At 44.5% G+C, this 17,597-nt stretch overlaps 1 protein-coding gene across 1 annotated transcript in view; it reads right to left on the reverse strand.

The window, feature by feature from the left end:
• LOC123997395 (gamma-aminobutyric acid receptor subunit gamma-3) overlaps positions 1 to 17,597 on the reverse strand; it is a 299,209-nt gene that overhangs the window by 42,575 nt on the left and 239,037 nt on the right. Inside the window, exon 6 of the mRNA XM_046301574.1 lies at positions 1,746 to 1,883. Within this exon, the coding sequence (XP_046157530.1) occupies positions 1,746 to 1,883 (138 nt within the window). The remainder of the gene's footprint in view (positions 1 to 1,745; positions 1,884 to 17,597) is intronic.

Here is a 17,597-nt window from a genome sequence, read left to right on the forward strand (position 1 = left end):
AACATGGACTGAAACCATGACAGTAGTAGAACCAACATGGACTGAAACCATGACAGTAGTAGAACCAACATGGACTGAAACCATGACAGTAGTAGATCCAACATGGACTGAAACCATGACAGTAGTAGATCCAACACGGACTGAAACCATGACAGTAGTAGATCCAACATGGACTGAAACCATGACAGTAGTAGATCCAACATGGACTGAAACCATGACAGTAGTAGAACCAACATGGACTGAAACCATGACAGTAGTAGATCCAACATGGACTGAAACCATGACAGTAGTAGATCCAACATGGACTGAAACCATGACAGTAGTAGATCCAACATGGACTGAAACCATGACAGTAGTAGATCCAACACGGACTGAAACCATGACAGTAGTAGATCCAACATGGACTGAAACCATGACAGTAGTAGATCCAACATGGACTGAAACCATGACAGTAGTAGAACCAACATGGACTGAAACCATGACAGTAGTAGATCCAACATGGACTGAAACCATGACAGTAGTAGAACCAACATGGACTGAAACCATGACAGTATTAGAACCAACAAATCTATTCAAAGATCCAATGCAGCCATTTTGTTTCTCAAAAGTTACTTTATTGTTCTAAATTAAAATGGTAAAATGGCTTTTTTTGCGTCTTAGCAAAGAACAATTTCTCTAGCAAGAATATGGGAGTGGTCTGAGTTGGAGGGAAAAACAGAAAAAATTATGCTTGGAAAATATTGAAATTTACACAATTATTAACCAGACGAAAATGGAGGAGGGTCATGCTTTTTTAATTTCACTCAGGGGGAGGGGTTTTGTATGTTTTTATCTCTCTATCTCTCTCTGAGCATTTCGCTTTTGCCTTTCCATTGACGGTTTGACCAGTCACTCTCTGTGCTTGGTGTATCCAGAATGTGGGCGTGTAGAGTGTCTGGCGAATAACGTAGCGCTTGTAGTGATGATGTAGGGAGCTTACGTGCAACAGAAATGCTGTGTTCAAAACAACTGGGAACTCAGAAATCTCTGACTTCAGACTTCAGTGCGTTCAAGACAACTAAGAACTCAGGGGAAACAAACACACTCTGACTGGAAAAATCATTTTGAATGGTCATCCAACTCTGAATTCAAAGTCTGAAACTCTGCATCTTTCTAAAGCTCAGACTTTCCAACCTGAAGATGTATTTGTATTTTTATTGAGTTCCCTTTTGTCTTGAAAGCACAAAAAAACTGTGGTTGCGCAATTATGCAAGGACCAGAGCTCGTGAAAAGTTATCTTCACAATAATTTAAGGGTTTCTGCTGAAGAGTCTATAAAAGTTCAATGGAATTTTGGAGTCAAAAGGAGATTGTTCCTCAATGCGGAGAAAAGTCAAATAGATTAAATCGGGTGTTGGAGAAGTTGCTACCGAATGGGGAGGACAACAGTCTGTGTATTTGGGGAGTTTCTCCCATTCTTCTCTGCAAATCCTCTCAAGCTCTGTCAGGTTTGACGGGGAGCATTGCTGCACAGCTATTTTCAGGTCTCTCCAGAGATGTTCGATCAAGTTTAAGTCCGGGCTCTGGCTGGGCCTCTTACTCTTACGAATTGCTAAGGGTAAACTCTGCAAGAGATGTCAGTTTAGAGGGATAGAGAGATAGTGACCAGCAGGAGACAGGGTATCAGTTAACATCTTTATGCATGACTCAGAACATTCATTAAAATTCATTATTACCAAATATAACACTAACGGTAGACAACCTTACCTGCTGTTGTCTTGACTATGTGTGAGGTGTTGCGTAGGCCCATGAAGTCAAACTGATAGAGTCTCCAGGACCTCTGGTCGGATGTCTCCACAGAGTTCTTCCTCCACTTGTAAATCATCTCATCTCTCGGGTAGCCATCTGGAATTACACAGAGCACGTTAATGAGGTGTGACAACCCATCTGGAATTACACAGAGCAGGTTAATGAGGTGTGACCACCCATCTGGAATTACACAGAGCAGGTTAATGAGGTGTGACGACCCATCTGGAATTACACAGAGCAGGTTAATGAGGTGTGACCACCCATCTGGAATTACACAGAGCAGTTTAATGAGGTGTGACCACCCATCTGGAATTACACAGAGCAGTTTAATGAGGTGTGACCACCCATCTGGAATTACACAGAGCAGTTTAATGAGGTGTGACAACCCATCTGGAATTACACAGAGCAGGTTAATGAGGTGTGACCACCCATCTGGAATTACACAGAGCAGTTTAATGAGGTGTGACCACCCATCTGGAATTACACAGAGCAGTTTAATGAGGTGTGACCACCCATCTGGAATTACACAGAGCAGGTTAATGAGGTGTGACCACCCATCTGGAATTACACAGAGCAGGTTAATGAGGTGTCTGAATTACACAGAGCAGGTTAATGAGGTGTGACCACCCATCTGGAATTACACAGAGCAGTTTAATGAGGTGTGACCACCCATCTGGAATTACACAGAAGTTTAATGAGGTGTGACCACCCATCTGGAATTACAGAGCAGTTTAATGAGGTGTGACCACCCATCTGGAATTACACAGAGCAGTTTAATGAGGTGTGACCACCCATCTGGAATTACACAGAGCAGTTTAATGAGGTGTGACCACCCATCTGGAATTACACAGAGCAGGTTAATGAGGTGTGACCACCCATCTGGAATTACACAGAGCAGGTTAATGAGGTGTGACGACCCATCTGGAATTACACAGAGCAGGTTAATGAGGTGTGACCACCCATCTGGAATTACACAGAGCAGTTTAATGAGGTGTGACCACCCATCTGGAATTACACAGAGCAGTTTAATGAGGTGTGACCACCCATCTGGAATTACACAGAGCAGTTTAATGAGGTGTGACCACCCATCTGGAATTACACAGAGCAGGTTAATGAGGTGTGACCACCCATCTGGAATTACACAGAGCAGGTTAATGAGGTGTGACGACCCATCTGGAATTACACAGAGCAGGTTAATGAGGTGTGACAACCCGTCTGGAATTACACAGAGCAAGTTAATGAGGTGTGACCACCCATCTGGAATTACACAGAGCAGGTTAATGAGGTGTGACTACCCATCTGGAATTACACAGAGCAGGTTAATGAGGTGTGACCACCCATCTGGAATGACACAGAGCAGATTAATGAGGTGTGAGTACCCATCTGGAATTACACAGAACAGGTTAATGAGGTGTGACTACACATCTGGAATGACACAGAGCAGGTTAATGAGGTGTGACTCCACATCTGGAATTAGACAGAGCAGATTAATAAGGTGTGACCACCCATCTGGAATTACACAGTATTGTGACCTCTCTATTCTATCTCTTTTTCTTTCTCAATCTATCTCTTTCTCCACCTCCCCTCTTTCTCCACCTCCCCCTCTTGTCTCTCTTCCTCTCTCTCTTTCTCCTCCTCCACCTCTTGTCCCTCCCCCTCTCTTGTCCCTCCCCCTCTCTTGTCTCACCCCCTCTCTTGTCTCTCCTTCTCTTTCTCTTTCTCCACCTCCTCCTCTCTTGTCTCTCTCCCTCTCTCTCTTTCTCCACCTCCTCTTTCTCTTTCTCCACCTCCTCCTCTCTTGTCTCTCCCCCTCTCTCTCTTTCTCCACCTCCTCCTCTCTTGTCCCTCTTTCTTTCTCCACCTCCTCTCTTGTCTCCACCTCCTCTCTCTACCTGTCCCTCTTTCTTTCTCCACCTCCTTTCTCCACCTCTTGCTCTCTCTCTTTCTCCTCCTCCTCTCTCTCCCTCTCTCTCTCTCTTTCTCCACCTCCCCCTCTCTCTTTCTCCACCTCCTCCTCTCTCTCTTTCTCCACCTCTCTCTTTCTCCACCTCCCTCTCTTGTCTCTCTCCCTCCTTCCACCCTAATAATAATATTAATAATGTATTGTATCCCTTTCTGAAATTGTGTTTTACATCTCAGATTCAACAACACAGCATCACCATGGTGATGCTAGATGCTCCTACAGACAGACTGATAGGCCCAGGGTGACATTAGTGTATTTGGTTGGAGCACAGCAAGCTATTGAAAAGACAGTCTGAATGAAGAAGACAGAGTGGGGAGGAAAGCAGAGTAAATGAAAAGGTTTGATTCAATACAGGAGTCAATTCATCTTTGTGTTAAGGGATGGCCTTCCCATCTGATCATCGCTTTCATTGAGGACAGGCTTGAATTGTGAGGATGACCACAATTTATTTTCATAATGAGCCAAATCTATTGTTTTATCTACACAATTTTGCAAAAAAATACATGTTGTGATCTATACAATAAACAAAAGTAAAGAAAAATTGATAAGTGTGTGGCGGTATAGCAGGAACAGCGACATCTAGTGGTCAAAATAGAGTACTTTCACATTACTTTATGGGAAATAATGTATCTGAATAGGGGAGAAAAAAACACCAGATTCACAGGGAATAACTTACATACTATGGAGCAACAATACTCCAAGCCACAGCTACATACTACCTGACAAATATAGAGGACTGTTTCCTCATGTCTTACTCATTGGTAGGAAAAAGTTTGGTCCAAATTGGATTTTGGATACTATATTTATTGAATATTATCTGAATCCTATCAATTAAAATGAGAAATTTGGGTGCAAATAATTAGCATAAGTTCTCTGAGATAAAATTGTTTTCAACAAAATAATGTTGCAGGAATGCTAATTAATTATATGAACAATCTGAGATGGTGTATCAAAATCATATTTTTCTGTGCTTTTTGAAGTGGAATGATTCTGGACAGTCATGTCATGTTTCAGTAGCTAGCACACACAATGTTCTGAGAACCATATGTTTATTAGATCTTGGTGAGAGTATAGTTCTTTTGCATACAACCTTGCTACAACTTTCTGGAAATGGTGCAGGATAATTTATTGGCTTTGGAGCGCACTCAGCACATTTAAGGAACTTGGCAAAATCATATTATTTTCTTGGTATTTCATTACTGTAACAGAAGGTTTCCTAAAAGTTCAAACATGGTAACATTTCATTAACATTTTGGTAATGTTCTAGGAATGTCCTCAAATAGATCAGAGAACGTTAAGAAGCAACGTTCTTCTTGGGGGAGTTCAGACCTTCAGCAGAACGTTTCCTACAGGTTTCCTCATGGTTCTATTTAAAGTGGAACTGACAGCATTTTAGCAACATTACATCTAGTTAAAATCTGTTTATATACACCCCCAGCAAGAATATGCCAATTGTTTGTATAACATTTTTTATTTATTTTTTTATTTCACCTTTATTTAACCAGGTAGGCTAGTTGAGAACAAGTTCTCATTTGCAACTGCGACCTGGCCAAGATAAAGCATAGCAGTGTGAACAGACAACACAGAGTTACACATGGAATAAACAATTAACAAGTCAATAACACAGTAGAAAAACAAATGGGCAGTCTATATCCAATGTGTGCAAAAGGCATGAGGAGGTAGGCGAATAATACAATTTTGCAGATTAACACTGAAACACATTATTATTATTATATATCTTTTGAACATTAAGCGAGCACTTAGATACGGTCATTTTTCACGTTTTCATACTTTCCTAGAATGTTTGGGAATGACGTAAGGCATTTGTGAAAATTCCATATCAATATAGATTCTATAGCAATATACAGTGGGAAATCAGCTGTGCTTTTGGACAATTAGTAGACACTGCAGTAAATAAAGCCCAATAGAAATGTGTCAGTCTTGTCCAGGACCGGACACAGACCAGTGAACCATAGCCAATCAGAGCTACAGTAGACCTATATGCAAATTAGCCATGTAAAAAGAGCTTTATATGACGTAAAAAGGGCTTTATAAATACATTTATTTGATATACTAACTGTGGATGGTTGTTCAAGTTCAGCATAGCTAGCTAGCAAAGTGATTCACATTTCCTGCTAGCTAACCAAATGACACCAGCATCTCTAGCTGTAGCACCCAAAAAATTCTATGGGGGTAAAAAAATGCCATCCTCCAAACAGTTAGTTAGCTAGCTAGCTAATATTAGGCTCTGTGTTTTTAGCTTACTAAATAAATAGACACATGAATAGATGCGCTAGTCTATTAGCCACGCTATGACTGTCTTGTGGTCACTGTCCTTGCTCGTTTGATTGTATTGACATTCACAGCCTTAGTTACATGTGTCCGTTTTAGTAGTCATCGAAACTGAAACAGTGAAACCCGAATAGCTGCATGCAGCAAACAATGTACCAGGCTGTAATTTACAACTTGATATCAATATTTGTTGGATTACCAAGACATTTATTGGTGAATTAGTTACATTAGTCATCCATTGAATCTATTCCGACAACAATGCCTTACTCTACATTATGGAATTTTGAGTCAAATATAACTTATTTTTTAAAACCTCTTATAAAGTTGGTTTTGTAGCTTTAAACTGGGTATTTGATCTTTTTCACTGATATTGTTTGTTTCATATTTGCAAAGTAGTTAAAATACCATCAGTTCCACTTTAAAGTCATGTTCTCAAATTGTTCAGAGAAGGTGAAGAACTTTTCATAAAAAAACCACAAGAAAACTTCAGTAACATTCAGAGAACAATCTATGACTGTTATTTAAAAACATATACTTTCCTTTCTCAGTGAAACTGTTTCTATCCTCTCTTTGTTACGTGTGTTCAGGCGAGCCCATTAATTGGCCATACCTGATCTTAATGAGTACTTGTTTCCTTTGAAATGGGGTCTGTTTGAATAGACTCTAAAATGAAGAAGTTTACGTCTAAAAACATGGTTCCATCCTGGATTCCATGGATAGAGAACACAAGATTGCAGGTTTGAATCTCTCTGATGCCATGTCACATAGAAAATACATTTGTGTTGCGTGATTCATTCCATGTGTTCTATCTGTGGTTGAAGTTCAAAACAGTTAACCCAAACTAAGCTAGCAGTGTTATTACAAACTCTTGTATAAACATTTAGGTCAAAGTTATTCAAACGTCTAAGAGCAACAACGGCTCGGCCACGAAGTGGTAGGACACACAAGCTCACAGAACGGAACCGTCGAGTGCTGACGCTGGTGCGTCGAAATCGTCTGTCCTCGTGTTGCAAAACTCACTACTGAGTTCAAAACTGCCTCTGCAAGCAACGTCAGCACAATAACTGTTCTTCGACAACCTCATGAAATGGGTTACCATGGCCCAGCAGCTGCACACCAGGCTAAGATCACCATGCGAAATGCCAAGCATCGGCTGGAGCGCTGTAGAGCTTGCCGTCATTGGACTCAGTGGAAGCAAGTGATGAATCCCACATTACCATCTGGTAGTCCGATGGACAAATCTGTGTTTGGCAGATTCCAGGAGACCACTTCCTGCACGAATGCATAGTGTCAACTGTAAAGTTCGGTGGAGGATGAATAATGGTCTTCGGCTGGTTTTCATGGTTCGGGCCTCTTAGTTCCAGTAAAGGGAAATCTTAACGCTTCAGCAAACAATGACATTCCAGACGATTCTGTGCTTCCTACTTTGTGGCAACAGTTTGGGGAAGGCCCTTTCCTGTTTCAGCATGACAATGCCCCCGTGCACAAATTGAGGTCCATACAGAAATGGTTTGTCGAGATGTGTGTGGAAGAACTTAACTGGCCTGCACCTGACCTCAAACCCATCGAACACATTTCGGATGAATTGGAATGCCGACTGCGTTCCAGGCCTAATCGCCCAACACCAGCTCCCGACGTCACTAATGCTCTTGTGGCTGAATGGAAACAAGTCCCCGCAGCAATTTTCCAACATCTAGTGGAAAGCCTCCCCAGAAGAGTGGAGGCTGTTATAGCAGCAAAAGCAACTCCATATTAATGCTCATGATTTTGGAATGAGATGTTTGGCCAGCAGGTGTCCACATACTTTTGATCAAGTAGTGTAGCTAGAGTCTAATCAAATCAAATCAAATCAAATTTATTTATATAGCCCTTCGTACATCAGCTGATATCTCAAAGTGCTGTACAGAAACCCAGCCTAAAACCCCAAACAGCAAACAATGCAGGTGTAAAAGCACGGTGGCTAGGAAAAACTCCCTAGAAAGGCCAAAACCTAGGAAGAAACCTAGAGAGGAACCGGGCTATGTGGGGTGGCCAGTCCTCTTCTGGCTGTGCCGGGTAGAGATTATAACAGAACATGACCAAGATGTTCAAATGTTCATAAATGACCAGCATGGTCAAATAATAATAAGGCAGAACAGTTGAAACTGGAGCAGCAGCACAGTCAGATGGACTGGGGACAGCAAGGAGCCATCATGTCAGGTAGTCCTGGGGCACGGTCCTAGGGCTCAGGTCCTCCGAGAGAGAGAAAGAAAGAGAGAATTAGAGAGCATATGTGGGGTGGCCAGTCCTCTTCTGGCTGTGCCAGGTGGAGATTATAACAGAACGTGGCCAAGATGTTCAAATGTTCATAAATGACCAGCATGGTTGAATAATAGTAAGGCAGAACAGTTGAAACTGGAGCAGGAGCATGGCCAGGTGGACTGGGGACAGCAAGGAGTCCTCATGTCAGGTAGTCCTGGGACATGGTCCTAGGGCCCAGGCCAGTTGAAACTGGAGCAGCAGCATGGCCAGGTGGACTGGGGACAGCAAGGAGTCATCATGTCAGGTAGTCCTGGGGCATGGTTCTAGGGCTCAGGTCCTCCGAGAGAGAGAAAGAAAGAGAGAAGGAGAGAATTAGAGAACGCACACTTAGATTTACACAGGACACCGAATAGGACAGGAGAAGTACTCCAGATAAACAAACTGACCCTAGCCCCCGACACATAAACTACTGCAGCATAAATACTGGAGGCTGAGACAGGAGGGGTCAGGAGACACTGTGGCCCCATCCGAGGACACCCCGGACAGGGCCAAACAGGAAGGATATAACCCCACCCACTTTGCCAAAGCACAGCCCCCACACCACTAGAGGGAAATCTTCAACCACCAACTTACCATCCTGAGACAAGGCCGAGTATAGCCCACAAAGATCTCCGACACGGTACAACCCAAGGGGTGGGGGGGAACCCAGACAGGCCGACCACAACAGTGAATCAACCCACCCAGGTGACGCATCCCCCCAGGGACGGCACGAGAGAGCCCCAGCAAGCCAGTGACTCAGCCCCGTAACAGGGTTAGAGGCAGAGAATCCCAGTGGAAAACGGGGAACCGGCCAGGCAGAGACAGCAAGGGCGGTTCGTTGCTCCAGAGCCTTTCCGTTCACCTTCCCACTCCTGGGCCAGACTACACTCAATCATATGACCCACTGAAGAGATGAGTCTTCAGTAAAGACTTAAAGGTTGAGACCGAGTTTGCGTCTCTGACATGGGTAGGCAGACCGTTCCATAAAAATGGAGCTCTATAGGAGAAAGCCCTGCCTCCAGCTGTTTGCTTAGAAATTCTAGGGACAATTAGGAGGCCTGCGTCTTGTGACCGTAGCGTACGTATAGGTATGTACGGCAGGACCAAATCAGAGAGGTAGGTAGGAGCAAGCCCATGTAATGCTTTGTAGGTTAGCAGTAAAACCTTGAAATCAGCCCTTGCTTTGACAGGAAGCCAGTGTAGAGAGGCTAGCACTGGAGTAATATGATCAAATTTTTTGGTTCTAGTCAGGATTCTAGCAGCCGATTTAGCACTAACTGAAGTTTATTTAGTGCTTTATCCGGGTAGCCGGAAAATAGAGCATTGCAGTAGTCTAACCTAGAAGTGACAAAAGCATGGATTAATTTTTCTGCATCATTTTTGGACAGAAAGTTTCTGATTTTTGCAATGTTACGTAGATGGAAAAAAGCTGTCCTCGAAATGGTCTTGATATGTTCTTCAAAAGAGAGATCAGGGTCCAGAGTAACGCCGAGGTCCTTCACAGTTTTATTTGAGACGACTGTACAACCATTAAGATTAATTGTCAGATTCAACAGAAGATCTCTTTGTTTCTTGGGACCTAGAACAAGCATCTCTGTTTTGTCCGAGTTTAATAGTAGAAAGTTTGCAGCCATCCACTTCCTTATGTCTGAAACACATGCTTCTAGCGAGGGCAATTTTGGTGCTTCACCATGTTTCATTGAAATGTACAGCTGTGTGTCATCCGCATAGCAGTGAAAGTTTACATTATGTTTTCGAATAACATCCCCAAGAGGTAAAATATATAGTGAAAACAATAGTGGTCCTAAAACAGAACCTTGAGGAACACCGAAATGTACAGTTGATTTGTCAGAGGACAAACCATTCACAGAGACAAACTGATATCTTTCCGACAGATAAGACCTAAACCAGGCCAGAACATGTCCGTGTAGACCAATTTGGGTTTCCAATCTCTCCAAAAGAATGTGGTGATCGATGGTATCAAAAGCAGCACTAAGGTCTAGGAGCACGAGGACAGATGCAGAGCCTCGGTCCGATGCCATCAAAATGTCATTTACCACCTTCACAAGTGCCGTCTCAGTGCTATGATGGGGTCTAAAACCAGACTGAAGCATTTCGTATACATTGTTTGTCTTCAGGAAGGCAGTGAGTTGCTGCGCAACAGCCTTCTCTAAAATCTTTGAGAGGAATGGAAGATTCGATATAGGCCGATAGTTTTTATATTTTCTGGGTCAAGGTTTGGCTTTTTCAAGAGAGGCTTTATTACTGCCACTTTTAGTGAGTTTGGTACACATCCAGTGGATAGAGAGCCGTTTATTATGTTCAACATAGGAGGGCCAAGCACAGGAAGCAGCTCTTTCAGTAGTTTAGTTGGAATAGGGTCCAGTATACAGCTTGAAGGTTTAGAGGCCATGATTATTTTCATCATTGTGTCAAGAGATATAGTACTAAAACACTTGAGCGTCTCTCTTGATCCTAGGTCCTGGCAGAGTTGTGCAGACTCAGGACAACTGAGGTTTGGAGGAATACGCAGGTTTAAAGAGGAGTCCGTAATTTGCTTTCTAATAATCATAATCTTTTCCTCAAAGAAGTTCATGAATTTATCACTGCTAAAGTGCAAGTCATCCTCTCTTGGGGAATGCTGCTTTTTAGTTAGCTTTGCCACAGTATCAAAAAGAATTTCGGATTGTTCTTATTTTCCTCAATTAAGTTAGAAAAATAGGACGATCGAGCAGCAGTAAGGGCTCTTCGGTACTGCACGGTACCATCCTTCCAAGCTAGTCGGAAGACTTCCAGTTTGGTGTGGCGCCATTTCCGTTCCAATTTTCTGGAAGCTTGCTTCAGAGCTCGGGTATTTTCTGTGTACCATGGAGCTAGTTTCTTATGAGACATTTTTTTAGTTTTTAGGGGTGCAACTGCATCTAGGGTATTGCGCAAGGTTAAATTGAGATCCTCAGTTAGGTGGTTAACGGATTTTTGTCCTCTGGCGTCCTTGGGTAGGCAGAGGGAGTCTGGAAGGGCATCAAGGAATCTTTGTGTTGTCTGTGAATTTATAGCACGACTTTTGATGTTCCTTGGTTGGGGTCTGAGCAGATTATTTGTTGCAATTGCAAACGTAATAAAATGGTGGTCTGATAGTCCAGGATTATGAGGAAAAACATTAAGATCCACAACATTTATTCCATGGGACAAAACTAGGTCCAGCGTATGACTGTGAGAGTGAGTGGGTCTAGCACAATGTCTATGATTCATTGTGGTTCAAGAAGACAAAAAAACGTGAATTTTACCTTAGTCTGGTCCAATCAATATGGTCTAATTGCTGTGCTATTCACACATTCAACTGAGACTATTCATCTTGATGCTCGCAGCATTGACTATATTAATCTAAAATGAACAATTAAGGGACAACGGCTGATTTCAGGGAGAGAAAAAAAACCTGGTCATTTGCAGAGCTAACCTCAGGTCTCAATGAAGGTCTGTAGAGCTAACCTCAGGTCTCAATGAAGGTCTGTAGAGCTAACCTCAGGTCTCAATGAAGGTCTGTAGAGCTAACCTCAGGTCTCAATGAAGGTCTGTAGAGCTAACCTCAGGTCTCAATGAAGGTCTGTAGAGCTAACCTCAGGTCTCAATGAAGGTCTGTAGAGCTAACCTCAGGTCTCAATGAAGGTCTGTAGAGCTAACCTCACGTCTCAATGAAGGTCTGTAGAGCTAACCTCAGGTCTCAATGAAGGTCTGTAGAGCTAACCTCAGGTCTCAATGAAGGTCTGTAGAGCTAACCTCAGGTCTCAATGAAGGTCTGTAGAGCTAGAGAGAGGTTATCATGACAGGTGAGGAGGTTATCATGACAGGTGAGGAGGTTATCATGACAGGTGAGGAGGTTATCATGACAGGTGAGGAGGTTATCATGACAGGTGAGGAGGTTATCATGACAGGTGAGGAGGCGATCATGACAGGTGAGGAGGTTATCATGACAGGTGAGGAGGTTATCATGACAGGTGAGGAGGTTATCATGACAGGTGAGGAGGTTATCATGACAGGTGAGGAGGTTATCATGACAGGTGAGGAGGTTATCATGACAGGTGAGGAGGTTATCATGACAGGTGAGGAGGTTATCATGACAGGTGAGGAGGTTATCATGACAGGTGAGGAGGTTATCATGACAGGTGAGGAGGTTATCATGACAGGTGAGGAGGTTATCATGACAGGTGAGGAGGCGATCATGACAGGTGAGGAGGCGATCATGACAGGTGAGGAGGCGATCATGACAGGTGAGGAGGCGATCATGACAGGTGAGGAGGTTATCATGACAGGTGAGGAGGCGATCATGACAGGTGAGGAGGTTATCATGACAGGTCAGGAGGTTATCATGACAGGTGAGGAGGCGATCATGACAGGTGAGGAGGTTATCATGACAGGTGAGGAGGTTATCATGACAGGTGAGGAGGTTATCATGACAGGTGAGGAGGTTATCATGACAGGTGAGGAGGCGATCATGACAGGTGAGGAGGCGATCATGACAGGTGAGGAGGTTATCATGACAGGTGAGGAGGTTATCATGACAGGTGAGGAGGTTATCATGACAGGTGAGGAGGTTATCATGACAGGTGAAGAGGCGATCATGACAGGTGAGGAGGTTATCATGACAGGTGAAGAGGCGATCATGACAGGTGAGGAGGTTATCATGACAGGTGAGGAGGTTATCATGACAGGTGAGGAGGTTATCATGACAGGTGAGGAGGCGATCATGACAGGTGAGGAGGTTATCATGACAGGTGAGGAGGTTATCATGACAGGTGAGGAGGTTATCATGACAGGTGAGGAGGCGATCATGACAGGTGAGGAGGTTATCATGACAGGTGAGGAGGTTATCATGACAGGTGAGGAGATTATCATGACAGGTGAGGAGGTTATCATGACAGGTTAGGAGGTTATCATGACAGGTGAAGAGGTTATCATGACAGGTGAGGAGGTTATCATAACAGGTGAGGAGGTTATCATAACAGGTGAGGAGGTTATCATGACAGTTTAAATGCTAATATTCTCTCATTCCAGTTTCCATCCTGCCCTTCGCTGCTAATATTCTCTCATTCCAGTTTCCATCCTGCTTCTGATGAACAGGAAAAACTGCATCAGAGCCTAAATAATCCTGAGTGACACGATGGTATAATGATTGGTGGAGACGAACACAGAGCAAAATGGCACTTCATCAACCGCAAGACAAAAGCAGAGAGGGGGAGAGGGAGAGAATGGGAGAGAGGGACAGAGCTGGGGAGAGTACAGGGTAGAGGGTGAGAATGGGGGAGAGGGACAGAGCTGGGGAGAGAACAGGGTAGAGGGTGAGAATGGGGGAGAGCGACAGAGCTGGGGAGAGTACAGGGTAGAGGGTGAGAATGGGGGAGAGGGAGAGAATGGGGGAGAGGGACAGAGCTGGGGAGAGTACAGGGTAGAGGGAGAGAATGGGAGAGAGGGACAGAGCTGGGGAGAGTACAGGGTAGAGGGTGAGAATGGGGGAGAGGGACAGAGCTGGGGAGAGAACAGGGTAGAGGGTGAGAATGGGGGAGAGCGACAGAGCTGGGGAGAGAACAGGGTAGAGGGTGAGAATGGGGGAGAGGGAGAGAGCTGGGGAGAGAACAGGGTAGAGGGTGAGAATGGGGGAGAGGGAGAGAATGGGGGAGAGGGACAGAGCTGGGGAGAGTACAGGGTAGAGGGTGAGAGCGGGGGAGAGGGACAGAGCTAGGGAGAGAACAGGGTAGAGGGAGAGAGCGGGGGAGAGGGACAGAGCTGGGGAGAGAACAGGGTAGAGGGAGAGAGCAGGGGAAAGGGACAGAGCTGGGGAGAGAACAGGGTAGAGGGAGAGAGCAGGGGAGAGGGACAGAGCTGGGGAGAGAGCAGGGGAGAGGGACAGAGCTGGGGAGAGTACAGGGTAGAGGGAGAGAGCGGGGGAGAGGGACAGAGCTGGGGAGAGTACAGGGTAGAGGGAGAGAGCAGGGGAGAGGGACAGAGCTAGGGAGAGAACAGGGTAGAGGGTGAGAATGGGGGAGAGGGAGAGAGCTGGGGAGAGAACAGGGTAGAGGGTGAGAATGGGGGAGAGGGAGAGAATGGGGGAGAGGGACAGAGCTGGGGAGAGTACAGGGTAGAGGGAGAGAGCGGGGGAGAGGGACAGAGCTGGGGAGAGTACAGGGTAGAGGGAGAGAGTGGGGGAGAGGACAGAGCTGGGGAGAGAACAGGGTAGAGGGAGAGAGCGGGGGTAAGGGAGAAGAGAGGGAGATAAAGAAAGAGAAAGGGGAAGTGGAGGAGAGAGAGAGAGAGAGATCAGCCGAAGGGTGTGAGGAATGTGAATGAGCTTCTCCTACAATGCAAGGGAATTTTGTTCCACATCCTTCCATGTATTATCTTCGTCTGAGTTCAGAGCCCCAACAGAATACTTTTCAAAGGCGAAAACCTGACTTACACAGGCAATATGCAAATCCTGTAATACAAACAAATGATCAGCGATCTCTCTGGACCAGAAGCAAGCAGGTCAAACACTAAGCAGTAACAATGCACAGCGGAGACACTCATTTATATTAAACCTCATTCAAATCATTAATTCATGAGATCTGGTTTCCTTAATTGATGAATTAAAAGTTCCCTTTTGGACGGATGTAAGAAGACAAAGAGCTTAAAGGGGAACTTCACCCGCTGATTTGGCCTCGTTTTATGGCTTTGCTCCTCAAGAAATGCTGGCGGCCATGACGGAAGCCAAACGTGAGTTGGCTTGGGGGTGTGGTTTGATGTGGGTGTGTCCTTGCCACCACTAAGACACACCCCATCTGTCAGAACCTAGTCCGCAGCTGTTTCCTCTCCACTCAGTCACAACAAACCTCCTGCAGGTGGAGTTCAGTAACTACAGGCAGATGTACGGTGAGATGCCAGAGGTCCAGTTGTGTACCCCCTCTAGCACCAGGGTTAGAGCACTCTCAAACACACACACACACACACACACACACACACACACACACACACACACACACACACACACACACACACACACACACACACACACACACACACACACACACACACACACACACACACACACACACACACACACACACACACACACACACACACAATACCATACATTTATTAAAACATAAGAATTTGTGTGAGTTGTCGTCACAACCAGGCTCGTGGGAGGTGACAAAGAGCTCTTATAGGACCAGGGCACAAATGTAATAATCAATCATTTTGCTCTTTATTTAACCATCTATAAAACCTTATTTGTTCATCAGGTTAATGAGAATGGTGTGCTTGAAAGGATGCACATAACTCTGCAATGGTGGGTTGTATTGGAGAGAGTCTCAGTCTTAAATCATTTTCCACACACAGTCTGTGCCTGTATTTAGTTTTCATGCTAGTGAGGGCCGAGAATCCACTCTCACATAGGTAGGTGGTTGCAAAGGGCATCAGTGTCTTAACAGTGTGCTTTGCCAAGGCAGGATACTCTGTGCGCAGCCCTAGCCAGAAATCTGGTAGTGGCTTACATCTTCACAGAACAGCTTGTTGCAATTTCAATGAGGCTCTCTTGTTCAGATATTGGTAAGTGGACTCGAGGCAGGGAATGAAAGGGATTGACGTCATCCGTTTAGGGAAAGTACCTGCTTAATTGCGCACCCAACTCACTCAGGTATTTCGCTTTATCACGTTTGACATTGTCCGTAAGCTTGAGTTCATTTGCAAACACACAAAAAAAATCATACAATGATGGAAAGGCCTGTGTGTAGTCCTTGTTAATGCAGACAGAGAAGAGCTCTAACTTCTTAATCATAGCCTCAATTTTATCCTGCACATAGTTGCGGAGAGTCCCTGTAATCCAAGATTCAGATCATTCAGGCGAGAAAAGACATCACCCAGATGGGTTTCTCACAAGACTGGCCTATCATGCAAGCAGTCAGACAAGTTTAAATTATGTTCAGTTAAGAAAACTCTCAATTAAAAAAAACCTGTCAATACTCTGCCCCTTGATAACCTGCGCCCTTATGTAAGCTGTAGAAGCGTTACATGGTCGCTGCCCATATTGCAGAAAATGCACAAGAGTTCAGGGCCCTTGTTTTAAGTGAACCATTTTCACTGTAGTATCCAAAACACCTTTCGAGCTGTCAAGCATTTCCTTGGCAGCAAGGGCCTCTCGGTGGATGTTGCAGTGTACCCAAGAGCCTCTCGGTGGATGCTGCAGTCTACCCAAGAGCCTCTAGGGGGATGCTGCAGTCTACCCAAGAGCCTCTAGGGGGATGCTGCAGTGGACCCAAGAGCCTCTAGGGGGATGCTGCAGTGACCCAAGTGACATCAGGAGCAACTGCTTGTATGCGCGTTACCACTCCACTATGTCTCCCTGTCATGGCTTTTGCGTCATCAGCACAGCTACGTTTGGTAACATACGGACCGTTAGTGGAATTTCTGCGAGACGGTTAATGTGATTAGATATTAATGATTTGACATTGTGTTATTTCACAGGAACACTAGATGGTTTCAATTTTGGCAGTGAAACAAGGCTACTCAGGCGAGAGAAGAAAAAAACCTCACCTAAATGTACCGTTTGAAACGGTTGATAAAATGTGAATCACTTTACGACGGCATTACCCCAGTTTGGGAATACCTGCTACAGATCAATGTGAGAATGATGAGTTTCTGTAGATATTCTAAAACAAAGTGTTTTGATAACTTTTAAATGTAGTAACAGGTCCTTGTAGAATAAACCATCCTTTACATAAAACCATAGAAGAAGTGTCAGTATCAAGCCTGTCTGTCAGAGTAAAACCATAGAAGAAGTGTCAGTATCAAGCCTGTCTGTCAGGGTAAAACCATAGAAGAAGTGTCAGTATCAAGCCTGTCTGTCAGAGTAAAACCATAGAAGAAGTGTCAGTATCAAGCCTGTCTGTCAGGGTAAAACCATAGAAGAAGTGTCAGTATCAAGCCTGTCTGTCAGAGTAAAACCATAGAAGAAGTGTCAGTATCAAGCCTGTCTGTCAGGGTAAAACCATAGAAGAAGTGTCAGTATCAAGCCTGTCTGTCAGAGTAAAACCATAGAAGAAGTGTCAGTATCAAGCCTGTCTGTCAGAGTAAAACCATAGAAGAAGTGTCAGTATCAAGCCTGTCTGTCAGGGTAAAACCATAGAAGAAGTGTCAGTATCAAGCCTGTCTGTCAGGGTAAAACCATAGAAGAAGTGTCAGTATCAAGCCTGTCTGTCAGAGTAAAACCATAGAAGAAGTGTCAGTATCAAGCCTGTCTGTCA

The sequence above is a fragment of the Oncorhynchus gorbuscha genome, linkage group LG15 (assembly GCF_021184085.1).
Source record: "Oncorhynchus gorbuscha isolate QuinsamMale2020 ecotype Even-year linkage group LG15, OgorEven_v1.0, whole genome shotgun sequence".
In the NCBI taxonomy this organism is placed as follows: Eukaryota; Metazoa; Chordata; class Actinopteri; order Salmoniformes; family Salmonidae; genus Oncorhynchus; species Oncorhynchus gorbuscha.